The sequence below is a fragment of the Salvelinus namaycush genome, chromosome 35 (assembly GCF_016432855.1).
Source record: "Salvelinus namaycush isolate Seneca chromosome 35, SaNama_1.0, whole genome shotgun sequence".
NCBI classification, from domain to species: domain Eukaryota; kingdom Metazoa; phylum Chordata; class Actinopteri; order Salmoniformes; family Salmonidae; genus Salvelinus; species Salvelinus namaycush.
Genome location: NC_052341.1, coordinates 4,376,907 through 4,387,564, shown reverse-complemented (window position 1 = coordinate 4,387,564; position 10,658 = coordinate 4,376,907). Strand labels below are relative to the sequence as shown.

Below are 10,658 nucleotides of genomic sequence, written 5' to 3'. Positions count from 1 at the left end.
GTGATAGATACAGACCCTGGTGTCTGGTGGTCTCTAGACCCTGGGATCTGGGGTGATAGATACAGACCCTGGGTTCAGGTTGTCTATAGACCGCTGGGATCTGGGTGATAGATACAGACCCTGGTGTCTGGTGTTCTCTAGACCCTGGGATCTGGGGTGATAGATACAGACCCTGGTGTCTGGTGTTCTCTAGACCCTGGGATCTGGAGTGATAGATACAGACCCTGGTGTCTGGTGTTCTCTAGACCGCTGGGATCTGGGTGATAGATACAGACCCTGGTGTCTGGTGGTCTCTAGACCGCTGGAATCTGGGTGATAGATACAGACCCTGGTGTCTGGTGGTCTCTAGACCGCTGGGATCTGGGGTGATAGATACAGACCCTGGTGTCTGGTGTTCTCTAGACCGCTGGGATCTGGGGTGTTTTCATCAGTCCCACATCATAGCACAACGTTTTGCAAGGAACAGTTTACTCTAAACACTCTGCAACATGACATGAAAGCTGTAGTCTGCCAACAGTACAGCCGTCTCCTATTCCAGGCACCAGTCATGAGGATATGGTGATGGATTCTGAGAGAAAGGTGCCAGAGAATGAAAGTGGCTGTGTGTCACATGATGACGCTCCATGATTCATCCCACCTTCCAGGTGCGATGGACTTAGTCACAAACACAGGGTGCTACATTTTCTATTCTTGGTTTCTCCATTTTGTAGTGGAGTTATTTTTCTTCAGTTTTAAAGCAAATTTCCTGCAATTCTACACATTATGCCATGACTTATGCCATGTTCATATGATATCTGAGTGAGTGACTAACAAGATCAATGGGAGCCCCCTGGAGGTCAGGGCCCCTGGGCACGTGCCCTGCATGTATTGGTAACTCACCCATGATTATTACAAGGTTTAGCCAGCTGGTTAGACTATGGGCGATTCCACAGTGAAATTGAATCAAGGATATCCTCCCCGGATGAATCTCACAGTGATCTAGTCAACAAAACCCGGAAGGTCGGGAACGCGGAGCACAGTGTCTGGATGAACAGGATCCAGAACTACCCATCCTGCTGTGTGCTGGATCCAGACAGCCAGCAGCCCATAGCCAGGGTTCTGACCTAGCCCTCCAGTGTCATGGGTATATACCATCTACACAACTCTCACCTGAACAGAACCAAGGGGTGCTTTTATACATATGACATGTTCCCCTCTGAAAATAATTACCAAAACTATGGTTCGTACCCTGTCCCAGGTATCCTGTACACCCTGCCGGAGCACAGAGGACAGGGGCTGGCCAAAGCCCTGGTCAGCAGCATGCCCAGGAGGCTCTATGCTCAGGGCTACTCAGTGTACTGCTTCATAGAGGAGAACACACTGTCCTACAGTCTCTTCACCAGCCTGGGCTTTACTGAGGACCCTCAATACAGGGCTGCATGGTACCAGTTCCATTATTAGTGTTAGCTAGTTCTGGCCTTTATTAAAGACCCTCAATACAGGGCTGCATGGTTCCCCTTTAACAGTTTGAGACTAAGGTATTGCATAGAGATCAATGTTGACAATAAAAGCTACTCGATCCACATAAAAAGCAAGTGTATGGAAAGATCATATATATAGTTGAAGTCGGAAGTTAGTCATTAAAACTAGTTTTTTAACCACTCCACACATTTTCCTGTTAACAAACTATAGTTTTGGCAAGTCAGTTAGGACATCTACTTTGTGCATGACACAAGTCCTTTTTCCAACAATTGTTTACAGAATATTTCACTTATAATTCCCTGTATCACAATTCAGTGGGTCAAAAGTTTACATACACAAAGTTAACTGTGCCTTTAAACAGCTTGGAAAATTCCAGAAAATGATGTCATGGCTTTAGAAGCTTCTGTTAGGCTAATTTACATCATTTGAGTCAATTGGAGGTGTACCTGTGGATGTATTTCAAGGCCTACCTTTAAACTCAGTGCATCTTTGCTTGACATCATGGGAAAATCAAAAGAAATCAGTCAAGACCTCATAAATAAATTGTAGACCTCCACAAGTCTGGTTCATCCTTGGGAGCAATTTCCAAACGCCTGTAGGTACCACGTTCATCTGTACAAACAAAAGTACCCAAGTATAAACACCATGGGACCACGCATCCGTCATACCGCTCAGGAAGGAGACGCGTTCTGTCTCCTAGAGATGAACATACTTTGGTGCGAAAAGTGCAAATCAATTCTAGCACAACAGCAAAGGGCCTTGTGAAGATGCTGGAGGAAACAGGTACAAAAGTATCTATATCCACAGTAAAACAAGTCCTATATCAACATAACCTGAAAGGCCGCTCAGCAAGGAAGAAGCCACTGCTCCTAAACCTCCATAAAAAAAGCCAGACTACGGTTTGCAACTGCACATGGGGACAAAGATCGTACTTTTTGGAGAAATGTTCTCTGGTCTGATGAAACAAAAATAGAACTGTTGGCCATAATGACCATCATTATGTTTTGAAGAAAAATGGGGAGGCTTGCAAGCCGAAGAACACCATCCCAACCGTGAAGCACGGGGGTGGCAGCATCATGCTGTGGGGGTGCTTTGCTGCAGGAGGGACTGGTGCACTTCACCAAATAGATGGCATCATGAGGGAGGAAAATTGTGTTGATATATTGAAGCAACATCTCAAGACATCAGTCAGGAAGTTAAAGCTTGGTTGCAAATGGGTCTTCCAAATGGACAATGACCCCAAGCATACTTCCAAAGTTGTGGCAAAATGGCTTAAGGACAACAAAGTCAAGGTATTGGAGTGACCATCACAAAGCCCTGACCTCAATCCCATAGAACATTTGTGGGCAGAACTGAAAAAGCCTGTGTGAGCAAGGAGGCCTACAAACCTGACTCAGTTACACCAGCTTTGTCAGGAGGAATGGGCCAAAATTCACCCAACTTATTGTGGGAAGCTTGTGGAAGGCTACCCGAAAAGTTTGACCCAAGTTAAACAATTTAAAGGCAATGCTACCAAATACTAATTGAGTGCATGTAAACTTCTGACCCACTGGGAATGTGATGAAAGAAATAAAAGCTGAAATAAATCATTCTCTCTACTATTACTCTGACATTTCACATTCTTAAAATAAAGTGGTTATCCTAACTGACCTAAGACGGAATTTTTACAAGGATTAAATGTCAGAAATTGTGAAACTGAGTTTAAATGTATTTGGCTAAGGTATATGTAAACTTCCGACTTCAACTAAATCTTATCTCAGCTCACTGATCACGATAACAACACCCACCCGTAGCACACGTTCACCCGGTCACAGGTGCACCTCAGCCACGCTCAAGGTACTAAACGATATCATAACCGCCATCGAGAAGAGACATTACTGTACAGCCGTCTTCATCGACCTGGCCAAGGCTTTAGACTCTGTCAATCACCGTATTCTTATCGGCAGACTCAACAGCCTGGGTTTCTCTAATGACTGCCTCGCCTGGTTCACCAACTACTTTGCAGACAGAGTGCAGTGTGTCAAATCGGAGGGCATGTTGTCCGGACTTCTGGCAGTCTCTATGGGCGTACCACAGGGTTCAATTCTCGGGCCGACTCTTTTCTCTGTATATATCAATGATGTCGCTCTTGCTGCGGGTGATTCCCTGATCCACCTCTACGCAGACGACACCATTCTGTATACTTCTGGCCCTTCCTTGGACACTGTGCTAACTAACCTCCAAACGAGCTTCAATGCCATACAACACTCCTTCCGTGGCCTCCAACTGCTCTTAAACGCTAGTAAAACCAAATGCATGCTTTTCAACCGATCGCTGCCCGCACCAGCCCGTCCGACTAGCATCACCACCCTGGACGGTTCTGACCTAGAATATGTGGACAGCTATAAATACCTAGGTGTCTGGCTAGACTGTAAACTCTCCTTCCAGACTCATATTAAACATCTCCAATCCAAAATCAAATCTAGAATCAGCTTTCTATTTCACAACAAAGCCTCCTTCACTACTTACCCTAGTAAAACTGACTATCCTACCGATCCTCGACTTCGGCGATGTCATCTACAAAATAGCTTCCAATACACAGACTGCATCCAGTTTGCTGAGTTATCACAGTACCATCCGTTTTGTTACCAAATCACCTTATACCACCCACAACTGCGACCTGTATGCTCTAGTCGGCTGGCCCTCGCTACATATTAGTCGCCAGACCCACTGGCTCCAGGTCATCTATAAGTCTATGCTAGGTAAAGCTCCGCCTTATCTCAGCTCACTGGTCACGATAACAACACCCACCCGTAGCACACGTTCCAGCAGGTATAGTGGGGCAAAAAAGTATTTAGTCAGCCACCAGCTGTGCAAGTTCTCCCACTTAAAAAGATGAGAGGCCTGTAATTCTCATAATAGGTACACTTCAACTACGACAGACAAAATGAGAAAAAAAAATCTAGAAAATCACATTGTAGGATTTTTAATGAATTTATTTGCAAATTATGGTGGAAAATAAGTATTTGGTCAACAACAAAAGTTTATCTCAATACTTTGTTATATACCCTTTGTTGGCAATGACAGAGGTCAAACGTTTTCTGTAAGTCTTCACAAGGTTTTCACACACTGTTGCTGGTATTTTGGCCCATTCCTCCATGCAGATCTCGTCTAGAGCAGTGATGTTTTGGGGCTGTTGCTGGGCAACACGGACTTTCAACTCCCTCCAAAGATTTTCTATGGGGTTGAGATCTGGAGACTGGCTAGGCCACTCCAGGACCTTGAAATGCTTCTTACGAAGCCACTCCTTCGTTGCCCGGGCGGTGTGTTTGGGATCATTGTCATGCTGAAAAACCCAGCCACGTTTCATCTTCAATGCCCTTGCTGATGGAAGGAGGTTTTCCCTCAAAATCTCACGATACATGGCCCCATTCATTCTTTCCTTTACACGGATCAGTCGTCCTGGTCCCTTTGCAGAGAAACAGCCCCAAAGCATGATGTTTCCACCCCCATGCTTCACAGTAGGTATGGTGTTCTTTGGATGCAACTCAGCATTCTTTGTCCTCCAAACACGACGAGTTGAGTTTTTACCAAAAAGTTATATTTTGCTTTCATCTGACCATATGACATTCTCCCAATCTTCTTCTGGATCATCCAAATGCTCTCTAGCAAACTTCAGACGGGCCTGGACATGTACTGGCTTAAGCAGGGGGACACGTCTGGCACTGCAGGATTTGAGTTCCTGGTGGCGTAGTGTGTTACTGATGGTAGGCTTTGTTACTTTGGTCCCAGCTCTCTGCAGGTCATTCACTAGGTCCCCCTGTGTGGTTCTGGGATTTTTGCTCACCGTTCTTGTGATCATTTTGACCCCACGGGGTGAGATCTTGCGTGGAGCCCCAGATCGAGGGAGATTATCAGTGGTCTTGTATGTTTTCCATTTCCTAATAATTGCTCCCACAGTTGATTTCTTCAAACCAAGCTGCTTACCTATTGCAGATTCAGTCTTCCCAGCCTGGTGCAGGTCTACAATTTTGTTTCTGGTGTCCTTTGACAGCTCTTTGGTCTTGGCCATAGTGGAGTTTGGAGTGTGACTGTTTGAGGTTGTGGACAGGTGTATTTTATACTGATAACAAGTTCAAACAGGTGCCATTAATACAGGTAACGAGTGGAGGACAGAGGAGCCTCTTAAAGAAGAAGTTACAGGTCTGTGAGAGCCAGAAATCTTGCTTGTTTGTAGGTGACCAAATACTTATTTTCCACCATAATTTGCAAATAAATTCATTAAAAATCCTACAATGTGATTTTCTGGATTTTTTTCTCTCATTTTGTGTCATAGTTGAAGTGTACCTATGATGAAAATTACAGGCCTCTCTCATCTTTTTAAGTGGGAGAACTTGCACAATTGGTGGCTGACTAAATACTTTTTTGCCCCACTGTATATCTCACTGATCATCCCCAAAGCCAACACCTCATTTGGCCGCCTTTCTTTCCAATTATCTGCTGCCTGTGACTGGAACGAATTGCAAAAATCGCTGAAGACTTATATTTCCTTCACCAACTTTAAACATCAGCTAACCAATCGCTGCAGCTGTACATAGTCCATCTGTAAATAGCCCATCCAATCTACCTACCTCATCCCCATAGTGTTTTTATTTACTTTTCTGCTCTTTTTCACACCAGTATCTCTACTTACACATCATCTGCTCATTTATCACTCCAGTGTTAATCTGCTAAATTGTAATTCTTCACTACTATGGCCTATTTATTGCCTACCTCCTCATGCCTTTTGCACACACTGTATATAGACTTTCTTTTTTTCTACTGTGTTATTGGCTTGTTTATTGTTTATTCCATGTGTAACTCTGTGTTGTTGTCTGTGTCACACTGCTTTGCTTTATCTTGGCCAGGTCGCAGTTGTAAATGAGAACTTGTTCTGAACTAGCCTACCTGGTTAAATAAAGGTGAAATAAAATAAAAACTGTATATATCATTGCAAGAGGATGAACTTTGACCCAATATTACTTTGAACAGTCATTAAATATTATGCTTTTATATGCATCTTATCAATGCACATGATTCAAATGTCTTTTACACTAGCAAATATTAAGTTGTGCTCGTCCATGCTCATTTTTAGTGTAAGCTGTGTCGTTTACAGTAGAACACCACAAAGGAAAACATTCAAATGTATTCTTAGCTATAACATTTTTATCAGTGTTGTGTTTAGAGATCTGATTGGTAAATGTTAATTCAATAACTGAAATGGAGGGTGCTTTTTCTTTTGAATCATTTTATTGTATAAAACTAAAAATAGAAACTGTCTCGTTTCACCTTTGTTGATTGCTGAACTTCACAGGCTGATGCTGCCACCTAGTGGTTCGATTTCCTCAGAAGTGATGTTTTATACTTTAAAAGCAAAACAACTCAAAAGGTTTAGACGAGACAAAATGTTGTACTGTACAACAATTTAACATTCTCAACACAGTGTAAGGGTCAGCGATGCATTTTCTAGCTTGAATACAACCTTGAGGTAAACACAACTCTACACTAAAATAAGAACTGTTTTCAAACTTGTCAAGCTCAAAAATCGGGCAATGACGCAAAAAGACAGTCACAGGTCAGAGAAAAACATGCTAAATTATCTGTTTCTGAGCAGACTGTGACACTCGTTTGTCCAAGTCACCAGTCAAATGTGACTGAGTGTCAGAAAAGCCAAGCACTTTCTGTTTCTGGGGGTGAGAGTACTTCTAGGTCCATCTGCTACATCAAGCAGCAAAGACACTATTCCTTCACCTCCTCTCGGTGTACTCCTCCAGTCGTACCAGCCATCTCTCCCAGTACTGTAGCACCTGCTCTGAGCTCAGTGTATGAGGATGGGCTGGGGAACCATCTTTATAGGCCACCACGATCAGTCCATTCTCAACCTGCAGGGACAAGGGGGGGGGGGGTAAGCCATGTAGGAAATCAAGCACATAGTTTAGCATGTAGGAAAGAGATATGGTCATGTTTCATGGTCGGAGACAGAGAGTCAGCCAGTCCCAATTTGCTCCCTGCCCCTCCCCCTTGGCCCTAACTCTTGGACGTTTGCAAATCTGTAAGGTGGCAGCAATACTGGAAGTTCTTTCACTACACTGCTTATACCTACCCAGAACCTAAAGAACTGGAAGCTCCTTCACTATACTGCTTATACCTACCCAGAACCTAAAGAACTGGAAGCTCCTTCACTATACTGCTTATACCTACCCAGAACCTAAAGAACTGGAAGCTCCTTCACTATACTGCTTATACCTACCCAGAACCTAAAGAACTGGAAGCTCCTTCACTACACTGCTTATAACTACCCAGAACCTAAAGAACTGGAAGCTCCTTCACTACACTGCTTATACCTACCCAGAACCTAAAGAACTGGAAGCTCCTTCACTACACTGCTTATACCTACCCAGAACCTAAAGAACTGGAAGCTCCTTCACTACACTGCTTATAACTACCCAGAACTGCAAACATTGCAGGGTTAGGGCCAAGGAGGAATGGTAGAAAGCGAATTAGAACAGGCTGAGAGAGTATGGTGGTCTCCAGTGGTAGTGTAGTGGAGGGTAAACACGGGTAAATGCCATTTATGCAGCTTTTGTATTTTCCGTGAGCGATTACCCATCTTCTGCTGAAAAATACATTGAAAGTTCCTGGGAACGTTACTGTAACTCACCACGAACTGCGGTCAACGTTTACCCACCTATTTTTTTTTTTAACCACTACATCACTGGGGGTCTCGCTCAAATCACCTACCTGGTAGTTGTAGTTCACGTCGTTGTTTAAGGCCCCAACGTAGGCTGCCACCTGTAGAGGGTTGTCGTAGGTGTTGCTGAGGAAAGGTTTAGACCTCTCAGATGTCTTCCAATCGATCACACACAGCACACCCCTGAGGAAGGAAGGCTGAGCTTTAGGAGCCAGTTTCCCAGAAACAGATGTAAAACTAGTCCAGGGCCCTTCCAATTTAGATTCTCCATTGAGCATGCATGTTTTATAGTCCAGGACTAGGCTTTATCTGGCTACCCATAGTAGATTACGGAGACGTAATTTATAGATCGGCAGGTAAGGGTGCTCTCGAGCAGCTAGATGTTCTTTGTCATTCCGCCATCAGATTTGCCACTAATGCTCCTTATAGGACACATCACTGCACTCTATACTCTGTAAACTGGTAATCTCTGTATACACCCACTGGTTGATGCTTATTTATAAAACCCTCTTAGGCCTCACTCCCCCCTATCTAAGATACCTACTGCAGCCCTCATCCTCCACATACAACACCCGTTCTGCCAGTCACATTCTGTTAAATGTCCCCAAAGCACACACATCCCTGGGTCGCTCCTCTTTTCAGTTCGCTGCAGCTAGCGACTGGAACGAGCTGCAACAAACACTCAAACTGGACAGTTTTATCTCAATCTCTTCATTCAAAGACTCAATCATGGACACTTTTACTGACAGTTGTGGCTGCTTCGCATTATGTATTGTTGGCTCTACATTATTGCCTTTGGGCTGTTGTCAGTGCCAAATAATGTTTGCACCATGTTTTGTGCTGCTTCCATGTTGTGCTGCTGCCATGTTGTTGTCATGTGGTGTTGCTGCCATGCTGTGTTGTCATGTGTTGCTGCCATGCTATGTTGTTGTCCTAGGTCTCTCTTTATGTAGTGTTGTGGTCTCCCTTGTCGTGATGTGTGTTTTGTCCTATATTTTAATTTGTAATGCAAGCCCCCCATCTCCACAGTAGGCCTTTTTTCAAGACCGTAATTTTAAATAAGAATTTGTTCTTAACTGACTTGCCTAGTTAAATCAAATAAATAAAATCACACAAGTGGAGAGAATGAATAAAAGTGTGATTTGGCCAAATAAACTGACTGGTCAGGTAGAGATTGAGTCGACTACATTGCAGACAATGAATTACATCAGATTACTACATCATGTGATGTGGTTAGCTGACATGTTGAACACCTATCAAGTTGTTGAGAGAGACATCTATTAGTGGTCTGCAATGTAGTTAGCCTGGAACGTGGCCATCATCACCATCCTTACCTGTAGAGAGCCACACAGTCCACAATCCCCAGATAGCCTAGTTTTTCATGCTGTACACGGCTCTCGATGGCTCTCACTCCCCTAACGTCCTCCAGTACATGGCGTACACTTTCCATGTATCCCTCTACTGACGAAGGTACCTCTGGTGCCTCCTCAGGATCTTCCCCCGGTACCTCCTTTGTTGTCAACGGGAGAACACTCTCCACGGCCGTATGGAAAAGCTTCCCTTGCCTGAAGAGATCTAACATAGAAACATTTGGGTCATTTGAATGACTGTGTGTGTGTGTGTATCATATCCTCATTTGCAGAACATTCATATTTTAGAGCCTTAAAAAAAACTTTAGAATCAGAGGGTTCTGCCTACTTACTCTGACTGTATTCCTTAAAGCCATCCTCTCCCAGTTGAGCTATCATCTTCCTCCTCCATCTCTCCAGGTAAAACTGTTGCTCCGGGGACATAGTCTCCTGTAGGATACGGGTCACGCTGGGCACTGAGCCCCTGTCCTGACCCCTCCGTAGGATAATTCTGGCTGGAGCCCCTCCAAGCTCAGTTTCGCCAAATTCAAATACCCTGTCTTGGTTGAGCAACGGGTGGAGGATTTTAGGCACTTTGGATGGTGTTGGGGATTTTATCACAGGTCCGTAGATTTGAGCATCTTGCTCCTCTAGGATGTCGGGAGTTTGAGCACTGACTCTGTGGGACACAACTGACTTGAAGAGTGAGGAGTAGCGTCCGCTGTCCACCGAACTGTATGGACTGCTTTTCTTGCGAGCTGGAGAGACATTGGAGGTGGAGAAATTATTCACGGAGGTCCGGGTACAATGGGAGAAGAGTCCACTGACAACCCTAGATGACTCCTCAACACGCTGGGCACATCTCAACAGCTGATGTAAACGCATTCTAGCTAGCTAACGTTAGCTAGTTAAATAAATATATCCTACAACTTTCACTGTGTGCTCTATCTCTGCGTTTACGGCTAGGTATTTAAAGTGACTCAAGACAGCAACGCCTAGGTTATGTTTTGGTTACATTAAATAATTAATGAAGATAGAAAATAACGAATTAAGTTAGATGAGAGTAGTCACCTATCCCAAAAATCGCGCCATGTTTGTTACAACTTTTTGACCGGAGAGCGAGAGGTTGCCGGGGCTTG

General features: G+C 44.1%; 1 protein-coding gene and 1 pseudogene across 1 annotated transcript; one reads left to right on the top strand and one right to left on the bottom strand.

Moving 5' to 3' along the window:
- The first annotated feature begins 613 nt into the window (after window positions 1-613).
- LOC120029361 lies at window positions 614-1,440 on the top strand (annotated as a pseudogene).
- A 5,270-nt stretch (window positions 1,441-6,710) lies between these two features.
- Window positions 6,711-10,617, bottom strand: mgme1 (mitochondrial genome maintenance exonuclease 1). Its single transcript, XM_038975016.1, has 4 exons — window positions 9,873-10,617; window positions 9,505-9,745; window positions 8,221-8,353; window positions 6,711-7,361 (listed from the first exon to the last, which is right to left on the bottom strand). Exons 1-4 carry the CDS (start codon window positions 10,402-10,404, stop codon window positions 7,227-7,229), a joined length of 1,041 nt encoding a protein of 346 aa, XP_038830944.1. The 5' UTR covers window positions 10,405-10,617; the 3' UTR covers window positions 6,711-7,226.
- Window positions 10,618-10,658: the final 41 nt, after the last annotated feature.

Coding starts and splice junctions, on each gene's coding strand:
- mgme1 (XM_038975016.1), bottom strand. CDS start 10,404: ATGCGTTTACATCAGCTGTTGAGATGTGCCCAGCGTGTTGAGGAGTCA. Junction 8,354..9,504: donor GACTGTGTGGCTCTCTACAG/GTAAGGATGGTG, acceptor TTCCTTCCTCAG/GGGTGTGCTGTGTGTGATCG. Junction 7,362..8,220: donor ACGTGAACTACAACTACCAG/GTAGGTGATTTG, acceptor TTGTCCCTGCAG/GTTGAGAATGGACTGATCGT.